Below are 19,630 nucleotides of genomic sequence, written 5' to 3'. Positions count from 1 at the left end.
ACCACGTCTTCACAAGAAAGATATTAATATACTCTCTTATTTGCTACATCCTTCATACATCAATATTTGCTCATTACAGTTTTAGGTGAAGAATGAATTAACTAGAACATTGAGCCTAGAAGTCATAGAAATATGCTTAGCAATATCAGAAATAATGATAGATTAATTTATGTGCTTATTTAAATAGAATATCATTAATAGAAAAATAAATTAAGACTACACTTAAATGTTCCCATGCTCTACACTACAACATAGTGTAGTGTGTCCTTGGGGCCCCAACATCTCGCGGCATTGTTGTAGGAGTAAGAATGACATTTTATCAGACTTTGTAGGTTGGAAAAATCTGAAATCATTCACTTTTCTTTCCACCTAGTGATTCCACTGTTCATGATTTACATCACTTCCGAATACATTATAGTCATCATACTCACCAATTTTTACAAATACAATCGATTGTGAACTTCAGTGAACTCGTTGTACATATTCATGTTAGCTTTGGTCATCATATTAATACACATTCCATAATATCCCCATCCTCACTCTAGCTTGATCAAAGGGTAATACCTAAAGCAACCCAGATCAGAATCTAATGCTCCCCGTTTTTAACCCTGAATGTTTCATTTAAATTTCTAAGAAACAAAAAGAAACACCCCAAACCTAATCTTTAGAGAGTCTAGTAACTGACACCACACATCAACCCTTTTCATCCATAATCACCCAAGTACATTGCTCAAAATTTATCTGGAAAATTACCAGTACTCGAAAATTACGAATTACTTATCTGTACATACAACTCTAAAAATCCTCCCTTGTCTATGCCCTGTGTGACTCCGTAACTATAGAAAGAGTTATGTCTCCAATATCATCCATCTCCAGATACGTAATTTTACAGCACATCATGGCTGGATAAGGCCAACCTTGTAACCAAAAGAATCAACCCAACCAACATTTGACCTAGGTAGCATGCCTATACACTCCATTATCTTTACCCCTAGGTATTACATGACATGCCTGAGAACTATTTGAATTTGTTACCTAGATTTGGTGGCGAGAAGAAACAAACCACTAAAGAACATTTCAGCACATTTCAAGATTTTACTGCAACTTTAAGGTAGAGGATGAGGATGCTTTCATGAGGATATTCGGAAAAACCCTTGAATGAGATGTATGAAAGTGGTTTCTTACCCTTCCTTCCAACTCATTACACTCATGGGATGACTTGGAAAGAAGATTTTGTGCCTAGTGGGGTGAGAAACGGCTTTCAATACTATCTCATTGAGTTCTTGGCATTGGAAAATAAGTCATCTGAGTACATAGAATAATTCACTAAGAAATTCAATAATCTCTACAACAAGATCCAAAATTAAATCAAACCCACTCCCATTTCTGCCATGTTTAATTACACAATATATTTCAAACCTAATTTCTATATCATGCTAAGGGAAAGGAGACCAAGAAACTTGACCGACATGCAATCAGACGCAGTCCGGATAGAAGAAAATTTAATTGAGGTAGGAAAACTAAGGAGAGTGGAAGCTACAAATGAGAATTATGACATTAAGAAAGAAAAGGGAAGAAATAAGGATAGAGGCCAAAACAAAATAAAATATGAAACTGATCTTCCTATTTATAATAAAGACTCATCTGAAGAAAGGATTGAAAAAATGAATAGGATAAACATAAATCTGTCAAAAAAAATTGTGAAGCTTGAGGCAAGACGGCCAAGCAAGAATCCAAACTAGCCACCTCATAATCCCACTTTTATCCATAGGCTATTCAATCTGCAACAGATGAATAGGGAAAAAAGGCCTGGAGAACAACAAATACAACCTTCCATGAGTAGGGATCTCAACATGCAGATGGATAAATATCCTGAAGAGTAAATACAAGATGAATATATAAATTTTGTATGATATCAAAATCCCACCTTATATATCATTGAAACCAACTACATGAAATCTTTTGCAACACAAGAGGGCTATGGGCCATATGATGATTATGAGATCTCGCCTTCATAATATTAAAGGATTGTTGACTTAGTGATGGCGGAACTCGGTAGGAATTATGATTTATGACCCAAGATGGGTACGCTAGATAGGGTGAGTGACCAAAATATGCCCTCACCACCATTACCCGATTCTGGGCCAACTCAAGATACTAGTCTCCTACATCCCATAGTCTCAAAGAAAACACAAGGGTTACTAGTTAAGAAAGGGAAGAATAACTAGGGTCAAATTCGAAACTCAACTCAAGAATCTGAGGAGTCAAAGGACCCTTTCCCCTCCCAACTACCAACTCAACCATCCAAGGAAGATGATTGAAGCATAAATTCACTTTTCAAATTTGAACAGGATTTAAGCAAGATAAAAGTCCCCATTCCTCCATTAGAATGAGCTCGAATTCTGATGTACCAACAACTTACAGAAAATTATGAACCCCTATAAGAAAATCTCTCACAATGTCACTTGAAGCATCCAAGAATATCATCCTCGTGTGGAATTTCAACCTCACATAGAGGAGTAAGATGACGATAGTCCTCGTTTTTACATCACCATGAATGTCCACAACAATTTGCTTCACAATTGTATGTTGGATTCAGGAGCATCCCACAACCTCATCACCAAGTCAGTCATGGTCGAGTTAGGATTGGATATTACTAAACCATACCATGACCTTTATTATTTTGACTCTAGAAGGGTAAATTTCCCTAGACTCATCAAGGATTTGGTGGTACACCTTACCCAAATACCAAACAAGAGCTTGGTTATGGATACAGTGGTAGCTAACAACCTGACTTCATATGGCATCTCACTTTCTAGGTCATGGGATGTGAAATTAGTCGGTACTCTATAGATGGATTTATTAGATGCTACCATACTTGTTTTTTGAGGTAAAGAAGGAATATTGTATTGAGATACCAAACTTTTGTATGTCATAAGTGATGTTAAGAAATCCAAGAACTTACCTATTTACATTGTAAAAGATTCGATGGACTGTTATAGTCTATCTATGAATCTTGAGGCCTTGATTGAAGCTGATTCACCTCTCACCAAACTAGAACATTCACACAAACCATACTTAGTATGGAAACTATTCTTTGGCGGAGCATACTCTAAAGAAGTAATAGGAGCGAGAGTGGTCCTAATACCGCTCACGGGCCATAACATCTCGCTATCCTTCAAACTAGAATTTGATGCCACCAACAATGTCATTGAATATGGATCCTAGGGCTAGAAACAACCCAACAAATGGGAGTAAAAAACATTGCAGCTTTTGGTGATTCAAAATTAATAATGTTTCAAATAAGGAACATTTATACTACGAAACATCCTTCAATGAGATTGTATGGCAATGTCATATGGGATATTTTTGAAAATTATTTTGAGACATTTAACAACACAATTATTTGTAGGGAAGACAATCAATTTGTAGATGCAATGAAAATAGCAGCTAGCACTTTAAAGCCACCTCCCAAGCCAAAGTTAAAATACAAAATTGAAATGCAATACAAGCTCTCTGTCTGAGATAACATTAAACATTGGCTGGTTTTTTAAGATGACCAACAACTAAGAATATTTATCAAACTAGTGGATGAATTTTCTATAATTAATATCAATTTTAAGAGAGAATTACCTAAGAGAGATCAAGAAGAAGAAGATATACATGACGATAATGACAATATTTTGATCCAAGTTGGGGGTCACAAAGTGATCCAACTCAAAAATAATTTCATCCCTAAAGGATTGGTCCGAATGGAATATATTTATGATCATAACAACATTCCCACCAAATTGGTTTTCCTACCAATAGACGAAAATGTTGAAGAACACAATCTCAGTACAGAAGAGAACCCACAAAAAGGTAAAATTCACCAAGTATTTGCAACCCTCATGCAAAAATAGGTGCGTTGATTTTTAAAGGATTTTTTTGATGGAGTTATGAATATTTAAAAACTTATAATACTTCTATTATTACACATAGAATACCATTGAAGGAAAATTCTAAGCCTTTTGTACAAAAACTGAAAAGGTTCAATTCAATTCTACTATCGACAATTGAGAAAGAAATCAAAATGTTGCTAGATAAAAAGATTATCATGACACTAAGATACTCTTAATGGGTGGAAAATTTAGTACCATTTAGTAAAAAGTATGGTGACATCGGGTTGTGTGTTGACTTCAGGAATTTGAATAGATGTTCTTTGAAAGATAATTATCCACTTCCCAAGATGGATCACTTGCTGCACAAAGTGATAGGAGCCTTAAGAATATCAATGATGGATGGATTTTAGGCTGCAATTAGATAGCGACGCACCTAGAGGATAGAGATAAGACTGCATTCAAAACACCATGGGGCACATTCATGTGTGATAAAATTTCTTTTGGACTGATGAACGCAGGAGCCACTTTTCAAAGAGCTATGCATATTGCATTTGTTAGCAAGAGGGAGAAGTTCATAGTCATCTATCTGGATGACATGATTGTCTTTTCAAAATCAGATGAATATCATTTAGAGCACTGAGGAAACCTTCCTAATGTGCAGAAAATTTAGCCTGGCATTGAATCCCATCAAATCATGTTTCACTTTGCAAGATGGAAAGTTGTTAAGACATATATTTTCCAAAGAAGGTGTCAAAATAGAATTAAAGTGAGTAGAAGTTATATCAAAGATTGAACTACCTAAAAATAAAAAGGAAGTCCAATCATTCTTGGGAAATATCATCTTTCTGCGCAAGTTCATTGCAAACTCTACAGAGCTCTTGAAGCACATAATGGGCATGCTAAAGAAGAAAAGTGATGTGAGATGGAATCTATAAGCATGAGTATCATTTGAATAGATCAAGAAAGAAATCATGGAGGCACCAATCCTTGCGAATCTAGACATTTTAGAGGAGTTCCAGATCTTCTCTTTTGCTCCTGAACACACCATTTCCACAATCCTCCTACAAAAGAATGAATAGGGATACAAGCAACCCATTGCATTTTTTAATTGTGCCTTAAGAGATGCGGAGCTGAAATACATCATTCTAGATAAGTAGACATACATTATGGTAAAGGCAATAAAAGAATTCCAAGAATATGTATTACATTCCATAATAATAACATATGTCCCATTAGCAGCAGTGAAAGAGAGACTCCCACAACATCATAGAGATGGCAGACATGTGGCGGTGAAAGTGGATAATAAAGTTTCAAGAGTATGACATGGAAATCAAGCCCACAACGCTTTTCAAGGGCTAGGGATTAGCTAAATTACTCATAGAATCGAATCATGCAGCATTAGAAATTTGCATTGATGAAGATCTTTGTAACATTGGCAGAGACGAGAATCAAAACAACCTCTTTCTTTAGACAAAGAGAATCCAAAAGATCCTCTTCATCCCAGAAGAGAGAATCCACAAGAACCTCTCATTCCAGTAGGAAGGAATCCATAAGAACCCTTCCCACTAGATCAAAGGAAACCATGGGAGCCCTTCCTGAAGGTCCTTTCAAAGTTCCAAAGCTCCTTATGGTATCAAAATATCATCTTTTTCTTGCTGAACTTATAATGTCCACCTAAAATTCCTTATGGAAAGTGCAGGACTATGAAGTTGAGGGAAATCAAGTACTACATTTTGGATGAAGGCTTATATTTGAAAGATCATGTCAGTACCTTACTTATTTGTGTTACTAAAGACCAAGTACAAGAGATCATTTCGGAATTCCATTGAGGTGTGTGAGGAGGAAATCAGGCATGGAAGGTCACGACATACAAAATTTTGAGAGGAGAATGTTATTAGCCGTCCCTTTTTAAGGACACAAATGTTGATGTCAGGGATTGCCTAGAATGTCATAAGTTTGCACGAAAATCAAAGCTTAGGTCTCTACCATTAAAACCAATCAAAGTTTAAGCTCCATTCCAACAATGGAGATTGGATTTTATTGGAGAGATATATCCAAACTCAACCACAAATACATTCTCACAACCATTGACTATTTCAGTAAATGTGTAGAAGTTTTTCAAACCCACAAGGTCGACGAGAAAGTCATCATTTCTTTCGTGGAAGAAAAAATTCTCTCTCGATTTGGATGTCCCAGAAGGGTTTTGACAAATAATGCCTAGGCATTCAAGTATTTTAAGATGATGCAATTATGTCAATATTATTACATAGAACTAGTACATTCATGACATATTATCCTTAGGGAAATGGATTGGCAGAATCATAAACAAAAACCTAATGAGAATCATCAAGAGAATGCTGGATAAGAATAAAAAGAGTTTTGATGCAAATCTCAAGTATTCACTTTGGGTGGATATAATCAACACTAATAGAGCTATCGACAACTCCCCTTATCAACTGGTGAACAAATAAAACATCATCTTTCCTATGAATCTTACCCTAACTGTTATGAAGCTGCTACAAAAGGAGGAGCCATATACTATCCCAATGTAGAAGATAATTGATCAGATAATAAAGGTTCAAAAATAAATAGAAGAGGCCCTAAGCAAAACCAAAACTTACCAATAGAAGATGAAAGTTGTACTTGATAAGAGGGCAAGGGAATGAGATGTACAAGCTACAGATTTGGTACTGAAGTGGGACTCAATCTGAGCGAACAAAGGCAAGCATGGAAAGTTTGACAATCTCCATATGGGCCCATTCCGAGTACAAGAGGTTTTGGATTATAATACTTACAATTTGGAAACCTTGGATGGAGATGTCCTTGGAAACCTTGTAAATGACAAGTTTCTAAATAAGTTCTTCACCTAAATGTTATATCTTCATGGTAAAAGAAAAAAGTAATAATTTTGTTTTATTTTCCAGAGATGTTTGGGTAGTATTTCAACTCTTAGTTTCCAATAAATTCATGAGAAGAGAGAAAAGCTCATTCAAAAATACTCCAAAACCCAATGAAAAAAGGCACTAGAACTACAAGGTCTCAACCGACCATAAGGGCATGTTGTCTCAACATACCTCTCTAATTTTGACCATTTTCTCTAAAGGATCTATCTCAAACTAGCATTGGTGGGGTGCGAGGCTCGAATCCTCTCCACAAAAGGAAACCCACATTGCCAAGCAGGCATCATCGTGGATGCTAGTACAGGCTCCCGTCATCATAGGCATGCTATCGTGCCACACTACACTACAGGCATCACTAGGTGCACGTTGGCGCGTGGTCATAGCCGTAACACCACTTGCACAATGGCATGGGTATGTAACAACGCAGGCGCCAGAGGCAACGACATCAGCACTTGCGTCCCAGCAGATCCAATAGTTAGGATGCCCAACCATTAGACGACGTATATCTCTTAATGTCATAAAGTTGCACAATCAATAATCCCATGGAGGGATGCAAAAGAGGACACATGTCAGCCCCTCGTCGCCTTTGCACCACTCCACAAAATTGAAATGCCAAGAGCTTGATAATGTGAAATGTTGCCACGTGGCCCTCCGTAGTCAGCCTTCTCACCACCTCTGCACACGAGATATGTCCCGCATGCAGTCTAGTCATCGGCCACGCGTCTGCTCCACTTACCGAATCAACTTTCACATGTTCGGCCCCACCTATTGCGCATGTCAACATGACATCATCGAAGCTCTCGACAAACCTGCACGAAGATAGATCTAACAACGACATGGACATTTCATCCAATGGTTGTTGGAGATCCACGTCACGGAGTTTCACAGTCAATAACGTGATGCAGGGGTGCGATAGGCGTTATGTGTCACCTCCTCGTGCACTCAACACGCCCCCGGCATTTTTAAGTGTTGGCCCCCCCGACCTTGCAAAATGCTGACACGGGGCTCCTCCACATAGGCTTCCCACGTCCAACTGCCACACCTATCATGTTGGAACATGCCCTGCCACATCTGCCTAGTCGCCATACACAGTCAACCCTCGACATGGCAGGCCCCATGTCACGATGATGTCACATATTTTCCACCCAATTAGAAGCTACCACGTGTCCACATCAATTTGTTTTTAATAAAAGCTGAATTATCACAATGTTCTGTCATTTTTCTCGAGTTGTCTCACTGTTCTCGGTGTACCCACTTGAAGAATTGGCTCATATCCGTGAACCTTCAAGCGCTAATTTACGAATTTAAATAGTCATTCCTATTTCTACTCCAGTCTCGACCTTTCGGAGGCCATTTCCATGATAAAACCTCTAAAACTCGATATCTAGAGCTAAAACCCACATGGCCCTCGAGAAACCACATTTGAACAAGAAACCTTGATTCCTCATAAGTAAATCCAGTGGAAAAGCGAGACTGGTCTAGTAAGGGAGGTCGTGAACAGATTCTCACTAAAATCCTTTTGACTTCAGCTCAAAATTTGTTCATGAAACCCCAATCCCACCTTCCTGCATGCACTGGTTCCTTTGACTTCATAAATTTTGAAAGACACTCCCTCCTATTATTGGCCATTCTATTTTCTCCAAGTGGTGCATCCTTACTGGCTTCTTGGATCATCTATGCATCTTACATTTCGCCCCGTCATCTTTTTCTAGTCAATTAGTTTGTTCCAGCAAGTTCACCAATTTTCAATGGCATCTTCATGAACTAAAGTTTTGTTAATGTTCAAACCAAAGGAAAGGATAAGGAACCTAACATTATGGACAAACATGCTAACATTTGAGATTCAATATTAACCACACATGATATGAGATCCAATATTAACCACACATGATATAAAGGCTACTATATAGGTAGTGTTAAACACCAGTGAAGTGCTAAAACATGACAACAACATGCATGCATCTGGTCTAGTCTTCAAACTCCTTCTAGTTTTCCATTTCCTAGAAATGGTGACCCGGTGTATTGGAAGATACTTACCGGACAAAAGGATAATTGTATCATCTGAAGACAAAAAGGAAATAATTAAAGTAACTTTGGAAGCCATTTCCGCCATGTTCTCATTTTTGGTTTCAAAGTTTAAATAAAGAAGAGACCGAAGAGAAGTGGACAAACTAGCACCAGATGTCCAACAACAAGTAATCAATAGTTGTCTCCAAAAGGGAATGGTGACTCCTTCTGGTTACCTTCCTTATCATATCTAAATTTTTGAACCTATGTCAGTAGTATCTTTCTCCATGATTGCCCAATTCCCAGGTCTTGACACTAATATCTTTCTAACTAAAGCTATCCTAGGTCTCTTGGTGTCTTTGCATGACCCATCTACCAAAACCTGTACCTAGTTTGATTTTCCTTAGTTCCTCTTAAATGAAATATGTTCCCTAATGATAGAGTTCAAGGAAGGGAAAATCCCTCTGTTACCAAACCTATTTTGTCCACTCATTCATTCATCATAAACATCCCTACCTTGACCATCTTAAGCTCGAGATGGAAGATGAACATAAAGACATACTACTGGTTTATCAATGGTTGCCCATGGACTGTAAGGTGGAAGTTAGCCAAGGTATCTTTGATTACATTTCTGCCTTCATGTAGTTGTATACACCTTTTTGCATGGTCAACCTATTCCTAGAGTCCATGCCTTCCATAGGGAAAGACTCCAATTCACCCTAGATACCCAAGTCAATGAGTGATACCTTTTCAAGGACTACACAGTGATCATAGTATATGGTTTTGAAGGACACCTGTATCAACTTCTTGCACTCCTCACACCTCTTATATTTACTTTGGAATACATCTAGTAGAAATTAGCCAACAAGAAGGTGCACTTCATCTCAAAGAAGGCAAAAGTTACATTCCATATTTCCCATAATGTGGGACCTTTTGTGTGAATTCAAGGAATTCCATAGAGACCCTAGAGAATATATTAAAAAGTTTCAACTTCCTGAAAGTTGGAGCTTGGAGATATGACCCACAAAATATTATATATGAGTTGAGAAAGGATAAGGATCAAGAAAATTATAAGCATTATCCAAATCCTATTGTATAGGTGTGTGTGAACGAGGCTGCCTGGGAAGAGGTCAAGGCCATTCTACATCTTACTGAGTAAGAGTTTTCTTAGTTATCTGGGAAGAAGCGAGGCACTTGTGAGCCCATGGAGGTGGATGGAGGAGAACAGCTAGGCTCAAAGAAAGTTAGGACATGTAAGGTGCCCGGGGATGAAGACGATGAAGAGATAGAGTCCCAAAATCTGATTTTATATAACAATCAACTAACCACCCCCTCAAAGAAAGAATTTAAAGTGGAATCCTGGTCTTCCGCCATGTCAGAATAAGAGGCAACAAAATCAAGAGATGATCTGAACTTATGCAGGAACACAACAAAATACAAATATGAACATAAACACAGAGATGCAACAGAAATAGAACTTCATTTCCTTAATATCAAAGAACTGAAAATATGCTTATATATAGAACTTTGGATCATTTTTGTATAGTTGTGGCCATTCACAGGTCTCATGGCTACAAGAGTTGAGAACAGTCGCCAGTGCCGCAATTGGGGGCCGATTGAGGCAGTCTGCAACATGATTGTTGCTGCCCTTTTTGTATTTAATATTCAAGTGGAATTGTTGTAGATATGTAGACCACTTTGGATGGCGATCATTCTGCAACTTCCCCTATGTCTGTATAATCTGAAGAGGTTGGTGGTTGGTGTGGATGACCGTCTCCTTCCCCGGAATGTAATGCTTCGATTGTCAGAGATCTTGCACGATGGAATACATCTATTTATCATAGGTGGGGTGGTTCTGAATTGTGTCGAAAAGTGTATCACTATGATAGGCCACTAGATGCCCGTGCTGGGTGAGGACTGCAGGAATCAGATTGATCGAATGCTTGACCTGACAGTGTAAGGGTAACCCTTTGGGTGAGGAGAAGATGTCCTTGTATTCTTCCATGACCATATACACCTGATTTTGCTGTGTGGAGGAACCTTTCACTAGGGCCATGGATGTGGCCACGATTTTCCCCTTACTTTGAGAGCAAACCAAAAAGAAGACAAATTTCCCAGTCTAGGAGATGATCTTATTGTAGTTCTTAGCAGAGACCAAAGAGATGGCGGTAGGCGAGGCTATCTCCAGTATCCTGTATAACTTATTACCCAAAGAAATAATAACAGTGCGAGGCTTCAACTCATATGAAACATGACGCTTCCATAAGTATGGTTGGCCTAATAATACCTCACAAACTTAAAGAGGAGCAACATCACATAATACCTCATCCGTGAAGGGCTTGATACTATAGGGAAGGCGACATTGCTGGCTGAAGTGGAGATCTCTTCCTTGGTGAAGCTACCTGATAGTGTACAGATGCTGGTGTGGTGTGGTTGGTAGGCCCAACCGCTTCACGATCTCTGCTAAACTGAGGTTCTTTTGACTCCTGTTGTCGACAATGAATTGCAGTGAAAAACCCTTCATCCAAGTCTATGAGTGGAAGAGACCCTCCCCCTCCTCTGGATCTTCGAACTCAATCTACTAGATCTTGGTGGTGGCAACAGTGGTGTTGGGATCTGCATCAGTAATCTGCTTCCCTTTGTCATTCCCCTTGTCGGGTTCTGACTTAGAGTCAGAACATGCATCTGATTCTCAAGCCTTCATTTCAACCATTAGTGACTACTTGGCTCGACACTCACAATGGGGATCTTATGGAACTCACACCACCTTCCTATGTCCTTATTTGTCTTTGTGGTGTTGTTCTTTGCTTGCATATTAGACGGGTTGTTTTGGATTACCCTGCCTTCACTTTGTCCTTTGTTCTATAGTTTGGGGGCACCTTTCCCTTGCTTCATATTCATAGATCCAAAGTCTTGCTTCTTATGTTTAAACTTATGTTCGATCTTGACACTAGGCGATGCCAAGTAACGAGATGTCTAGGAACTCCATCTCATCTTGGATGTATTTGCGCAGACAACCGCGGTACTTGAGTCTAGATGTTGCTCAAAATCCTTGATACCCAACTTTGTGCGAAGGGTATGAAAAATATTTGTAAACTCTGACACGTCTTGGTCCCTTCCCTGCCATAGTGTGGTCCACTTTATGTACTTATATTCATAGCTCCCAATAGGGTATTACTGCTCCTTAATGACATCTCAGAAAGACTTCCAAGTGGGTGAGGATGAAAACAGTGAGGGTTCCCTCTTGTCCTTCTTCTCACACTAGGTTTCCCACCAATCCTTGATGTGGGGGGCATCTTTAAGGAGTGAAAAATTAATCTTTTCCATATTGGAAAAATCATGAACCGAAAAATACCCTTCCAAAATATTTAACCATCTATCTATGACGTCTGCATAGTCTCGCCTTCAAATACGTGAATATCAAAGTTTACTTGTACCTTAAAGAGAGTGGTGCCTCTAGAGTGACTGCCAGATGAAGATGCATTGGCTGTGGGCATCTGCCGAAGGATCTGGGCAAAGTTGTCCATCATCACCTTTCTCTGTCACTCGAGGGCTTCTTCGAGCAATATTTTGATGGGATCTCCTGCTCCCTCATCTTTCTTTTCTTCTACCATGGAAGACCGTCGGGTTTTGCGAGGCTGGTCCTACAAAGGTTCAACAGAGAAAGAGAAAGTGTAGACCCACTCTGATACCATTGATCCAAACTTATGTATGAATGCAACAAAATACAAATATGAACATAAACACAAAGATGCACTAGAAATAAAACTTCATTTCATTAATATTAAAGAACTAAAATATAGTTACATATAGAATGGAAATAAACTAGCTCGGGCAATGGTAGTTTATCTCTTATAAGAGATGTGGAGGCTACATGCCTCTGAACTGTGTTACAATAAGGCTTGAAGGCCTATTTATTGTTAAGAAACAATGGAAAATCCTAAACATCCAAAAACCTAACCCTAGGAGATGAAGCGCCAAAGCTATGGGCTTCATTTGGGTAAATTGGTACATCAACTTTTGGGGGTTGTAACTTTGGCATACGATCTCTATTTAACGCACAAAATACATCGTTAGAAATATATATCCAAGGACTACATCTTGCGAATACAAACATCAGGCAAAGACTCATGTTTTCCTATTTTTCCAAAAAGAAACGTCATTTAGGGTGTTAACTCAAAATCAGGCCCTGGAAGGCTGCTGACCAGGAAGACTTCAAGTAACTATTTCAGACCAATCTTTTGACTAAGGCTTAGCCTCCTTAGCCTGATAGGGCTCTCTCAAAGGGTTATTGATTTTGACTATTAATAAGATGGCTAACTCTCTTGAAATAACATTAACAAATATGAAGGCTGGACAAACATTACATAAGTTTCCATTGGGCTTATGGAGTCAATCAAACCTCAGTAAATAATGATATTGCTTTTACATAGAAGTCAGGGCATGTGACATTTAAATGTTCAAATGCAACTCTTATAAAACCACAGTTCATAGATGAGTACAGGAAGTCAGAGCAGCATAAGTGAATTCTGAGTGATTACTCATCTAAGCAACTGAAAAAAGACATGAAGGACAAAGTAGAATAACAAATCTTGAACATGGAAATGCTTTATGAATCCTGAGAAGAAAAGCATATAACTTATATTACTGAACTCTGTTCTTTAAATAAGCCAAAATAGCCCTCTGTTTTTATAAAATCTCCAACCCTTATTACATTTCTGCTTTTTCTATATATAGAGTTCCTATTCCACTGTATCGATATTCCTCCTCCAGCATGAGGGGAATTCGATAACTACCTCTAATGACACCTATCAACTGTTGACTGTAGTATTTAAGAGTTCTAAATCAACTAGGATTCTAACACCGTGTTACATGCATGATGGTTTTAATTAAGATGATTTCGTTCTCTGACATTTGGCTCTCTTCTGGCGGTGGTTGTGGTGGATGTTCAAGGCTCCATGTTGCTCTTCAATGTCGTATCTCTTTACCTCTGCTGAGAAACAGGAAACTGCCCCTGTTTTTATGCTTTTGGTTTCCTTTGACTCATCTTTTCAGCTCTTTCAAGTATCTCATCAATATCCACGTTCTCAATCGACAGAGTGGCAGCAATCTCCAACAAAAACAGGGCCACTATGGCCAGAAGATGCCATGACAACAACAATAAGTTTCTGCCCCTTATTGCAGTTCTCTGGAATACCACTAATAAAGTAAAGAGACCAAAATGGCGAAGCTTGATGACTGTATTGCCATCATCATAATATGCTATAGGATTCAAAGTATTGCAGGTTTCATAAGCTGCCTGTGCCACAAGAAGCGTTGAGTCCTCCTGCTTCTTGTACTTGAAATAGAGATCATCATCAACATGAAACCTGTTGCGTTGAGCCCACTGATTATAGGTTTCGGTTTCATTTCCAGTAGGCACAATCCAGCCCCTAGGGTGCCCCAAACTCTGAACTGATATGATGCCAAGCACATCTGCACACATATTGTAAAACAGAATACCAACCATATGCGCGGGGATTTCATATTAGAACCCTGTAAAGTGACAGAAGATATATCTGTATCCAGCTGATCTTGGAGCCAATCAACAACTATTTACCATTCAACCTGCTTCCGTAGAAGTAGCAAACGAGTGTCTGGGGATCGGGCAACCAGCTTCACAACACCAGCGCCACTAGCAGATTATGGTGCTATGGTGTTCCATCTCTAAAATTATGGTGTTTCATCTCTAAATGATGATTTATCACCCTTTTTCTTAGACCCGTTTTTGCCGAGAAATTGACTTCGTACTTTTCTAGCCCACCATTTCTTTTTATCTACTGTCTTAGTTGCGCTAGTGTTCAAGGTTGTAGCCGTCATGTGAAGATTGTCTTGGACCTTAATGTTTTCAAAATCTATAGCCTTGTCCAAAGTATGAACGCTTCGGCTTCTCCAGTCTTTCTGGATCTCAAATGGGTAATGCACTTCAAGGTGGCATCTCCCATCATCATCTGTAAACTTGGTTTTTGCTGTGTATATCCCACGAGCAAGAACTCCAGTTGGAGCAGTTTCTTCCTCCATGATATGTATATAAGGCTCCCGTCGTGGGCTAAAAGTTCCCAACATAACTTGTGTATGATCAACTTGAATTCTACCTTTCCAAACCGTGTTTGCATAGGCTAAACCAGAAACTATATTGTGCCGAACAACAAATGTAATCTTCAGACAGTAGCTGGAACCTTCCTTCAGAGTAAAGCATGCATTATTTGAAATTTTTTTTTTAAAGAGGCAACAGTAAAGTTATTTCTGGACGGCCTTTAGACATGATTCCCAGAGAAAGTACCGTAACATCTGGTTCCACGTTATCTTCAATTTTTTCTTTGCAACAAATGTTCACGCTGCTCTGGCCCAAATCGAGCATATTCCAAAATAACCTTGAAATACTTATGAAGATAATATTTCGGTGTTGTTCCATTTTTAGAAGTGCAAGAAAAACACCGATCAGATCGTCTACACAGAAATCATCCATTGTAGGGGCACTAGAATCTGAAGACGACGGATGATGGCAAAATTTCACAGCATACTGCAAAGCCTGTACAAGGAGAGTGGAAAACACCTGTTGAATTTCATCAATGGGGCATTTTAAAAGGTAATCAAATATCCAATTTGGTTGTTTCACCAATGCATAAATAAAACTCTGACAAGCAACAGGACTGTGTTCAAACATCCTACACAAGAGAACCTTCCAATGAGGCAAATCATCTCGGAGATTCTGATGTGTGTGCAGGTACACCCTGAATAAAAATTCAGTTACCAAAAATATATTCAACTTTGCAAACTCATCTTTAACGACATCAGTCAATATAACTCCTGCCCTTGTGCCACTTGGTCTCTCCACTTGCTGATTGATAAAACTTGAATCTATCAAATCAATGTTTGCTTCAACCAATTTCAAAAGGAACCGGAAATAGTCCTTATCCAAGAGATGCATCTCGTGTACAAATTTCAAATTTTCTTTCCACACACAAAGGTGAATTGATGGGGGCATCTCTATATAAGTATTCTTTTCTGTTGATTCCACTTGCTGGATCTCTTTCATCAACGCGTCTCCATCTTCATTTTTTATGCAAGAATTAGCACTTGGTGCAGGGGAATCCAAAAAGACCTCAGATCTTGCTCGTTCATACAGAAGCATATATGCACTATTTGGCTTATCATATTCTTGTGGAGAATTTGTTTTGAGGAAGTTGTCATAAACATCAACAGTAAATTTTCCTCCAAAGCAATCCTTTTCTAAATTTTTGAGATCATATGCTTGAACTTGCTTATCATCAAATGACATCCACCCTCCAGTTCCTGCTCTCCGACAATTGAGAAGACCATCTCCAGGGCGTTCCTTTATATATGAATAGTAATGCCCAGCAAATGCCGTTCCAGTGTGAACAACAACACCAACAAGATCATACTGAGAAAATGAATCTGGTATGGAAACACCAGGGACAATTCGATTGCCTTCACTAACAGTTGTATGCTCACTGCTAGCTTCTTTTGTTTTCCATGCCAGGTGTACCTTGCTCCAAAAATATTTCCCTTTGTTCTTCAAGATTGACCCATCGAATGATAATATGTAGCTACAGCAGTTTCGTAGCGCGCTACGAAACTGCTGTGCATTAGGCATCACCTACAGCAGTTTCGTAGCGCGCTACGAAACTGCTGTGTAATTTCAAAACACAGCTTTAAGACCAAAATTTAACCTTTTTGAGTCTTTCTTTTTATTTGAAATCTTTTCAGTGATAACATAGGGAAAATGGCTTCAAAAGTTCAGGACGTGAAAAGCTATCAAAAATAGTAAATTGAAGTGGAATAGGTAGGTGGACACCAATATCCACATGGATAAGCAAAGGTGTTGAAGCATGGACACATGTCAATTGTATATCAATTCGCAGAGATTGCCAGACAAGCCTCTAAAGGAAGGAGGACATCACAATAGAAGAAAATCAGTCTCTCCCTCCCACACATCTCAAGAGTTCTTTAGATTATGGGAAGGGCATTTTCAAGATGGTAGTGTTGCAATATAAAGTGGAGAACTCAACGTTTATGTCAGATTACCATGTACATCGAGTGTCTTTACATGAAGAAAATACCGCATATACCAATATCATGGACCTGAACTTGCAAGTGACACACTTGGTTCACAGGCAAATGCACCGAACAAATGGTGCAAGTAAAAAGTTGTAAGATATGCATACCAAAGCTAGTGCTCAACTGAAATATTGGAAGATGTTTAGCAAGGCTAACATAGATAAAACATATGGAAGATAAAATCACACATTTGGCCACATATAATATTTTAAAAAATATAAGGATCTGGTGGAAGAAAAGGACACCAAAATTTCCTCAATGAGAAATCAACTTAAAATCCCATAAGCACACCTTGTTCAAATTGTAGACCTAGCAAAAATAGAAATGGAGAGTCAATAATTAAACGTAAAACTACATCAAGCCATCCCAAAGAACAAACAATATCAAGATTGCATCACATTGCTGGAGATGCAGATCCAAGGTCTAAAACATAAGTCAAACGAGACCATGTAGACTCAGTAGACTCTTGATATATTAATAGGGTAGGTAGAATCCCTGACAATGTCTGAATATGAGAAGAAGTTACAAACCTTGCTCATATCTTGAGATTAAGAATTGAAGGATAAAGAAAAGGAAATCAAAGGGACCAAGAAATAAATGTATCGATCTCGGGAGCATGGTCAAAAGGTTGAGGTTGAGTTAGATGTTTTGAGAAGAAAACACCCTAGCAAATCAACTTTCAAATCTACTAGAAGGAATATTTGGAGAAAAATCACGAATCTAGCATAAAAGAATTAGTGTCACTCGGACTTGATCCAAGAAGAGATAGAAATTGTCAGGCTAGATCACATAGAAATAAATGTAGTAAAGAGTGCCATCAGGGAAACTCCAGGTAAATATGGAACAATTATAAACTATCTTAACCGCATGACCAAAGAAGAAGTTATAAAGGAAGAACTAGATAGATCCCGTCTATTGGCTTGGGTTGATCAGCTGAAGAGGAAGAAAAAATTGATAGCACTGGTGGAGAAGGAAGCAAAATGTGTTGGCTTGTAGGGGCTTGACCCAAGTTCAGAGATGATTTAGCCAAACAAACCTGGTACTACTGGCACTTTCGGCAACAATCCATGGAGCGCAGACTGAGGTCTCACCTGAAGTAGTATGGGAGGGTGCTAGAACCAGGTTTCTGCACCCTAGAGATGTCTGATGATTTTTAGTGGTCCGCAGATTTACCCTACGCGCACGTTGCTACACGCATCTATTAGTACCTCACAACCTGCGATGCTGCCTTCACGCAACCTTGCTGGAGGCGTGATCCATGTTATTATCCAATTCCTTACTATTAACTCAATGTTAGTCAATCACTCAGCTTATCAGTATGTGTCTAGTTATATTTAACAGTGTTCAGCATTCATATAAGTTCTTGCGATAAAGAAAATAATATAATTAAACACGAAAGAGCACAAGAGTAGATACACAAGATTTGGAATCAAAATTCTCTTTACTATTCTTCTTCCTTGGTTACAGCATCAACTCCGCCCTGCGCACTTAGTTGTAGGGGTCCGTGCACTCAGCTGTGAACTCTACTAGGCCTCTACGCACTCAGTTGCAGAGCCTCTTCCTACTACTACGACCCAAAGCACTTAGACCTTTACTCTATGCTTTCTAACTTTTCGAATCCATTCGTTTCTCTATGTATCTCCTCTTTTCTTTACAACTTAGAGCCTCGCTCTATTTATACAATCACATTGTCTGCAGACCATGGATAGGCCAACATTACATTACAAAACTTATGGCGGACAACCCTATGAATCAACATACATTTCGTGCTCCACGCCTGCAATTTGCGGAGTCTTACAACATTATTTCACCAGAACTTGGGCTTTGAGTCCCAAAACATGCTGTGGGGGGATTCCATGCCCAACAGGCCCCCAACACAAACATCATGACTCACTCTCGAGTCACTCTGTCGGCACAACGATCTTGGCATGGAGTCTCTCCAATTGTTCCCGTACGGTGCTGATGTCTGCAATGCACTAAGCTATTACTTGTTGAACATGTTGCATCCATTCTTTTGAGACCTTCGTGTCTGAATTGTGTCCTTACATCTGTACCGGCATCTGTTGCATATGTTTATAGTCTTGCGCCCTTGTCCGGCTCCTCGGGTTGTGAAGACTGTGCTTTGTCTGGTTAGTCAGATAGCCGACCCACCCGTGTAGGGCTTCAAGCGACTGCCATTTACTTTGCCTGGGAAGGGTTCTCCATTTAGTTTGACTAGCTAGACTACAACTTCGTTTGTGACCTCCTTAACCACGTATGGTCCCAGTCAGTGCATTCTGAATTTTCTCGGAAAATTTTCAAACTTACTGTCATACAAAAACACTAAGTCATTTACCTTTAAGGTGCGCAATTTGATATGGCGGTCGTGCGAGGCTTCTTCACGCTCCTTTTGTACCTGCCAATGAAATCCAGCCAAAAATCGTTCCTCCTCGAGTTTTTCCAATTGCGCGAGCCTTTCCTCTAGAGTTTCGCAGTTCGTCATCCCTGTGAGCGCTACTATTCGTAGACTAGGTATGATGTATTCCATCGGTATGACAGCTTCCACGCCATAAACTAATCAGAAAGGTGTCTGTCCCGTCAATTTCTTGCACATTGTCCTGTAAGCCCATAGTACTGTAGGTTTGCGCAGGTCCCAATCGTTTCACTGCGCATTGAACACCTTGATTAGCGTAGTCTCAAGTATTTTGTTGAATGCCTCTACTGTCCCATTAGATTGTGGGT

At 39.1% G+C, this 19,630-nt stretch overlaps 1 protein-coding gene across 1 annotated transcript; it reads right to left on the bottom strand.

Annotated features, from left to right (window-relative positions):
• Window positions 1-13,808: 13,808 nt before the first annotated feature.
• LOC149266696 (early nodulin-like protein 3) lies at window positions 13,809-14,297 on the bottom strand. Its single transcript, XM_089409054.1, has one exon. The coding sequence runs from the start codon at window positions 14,295-14,297 to the stop codon at window positions 13,809-13,811; it is 489 nt and encodes a 162-aa protein (XP_089265180.1).
• Between the last annotated feature and the right edge of the window lie 5,333 nt (window positions 14,298-19,630).

Source organism: Pinus tabuliformis, chromosome 6, assembly GCF_031772625.1.
Source record: "Pinus tabuliformis cultivar Carrire ecotype Pingquan chromosome 6, CPIR1, whole genome shotgun sequence".
In the NCBI taxonomy this organism is placed as follows: Eukaryota; Viridiplantae; Streptophyta; class Pinopsida; order Pinales; family Pinaceae; genus Pinus; species Pinus tabuliformis.
This window is presented reverse-complemented; position numbering and strand designations above follow the sequence as displayed.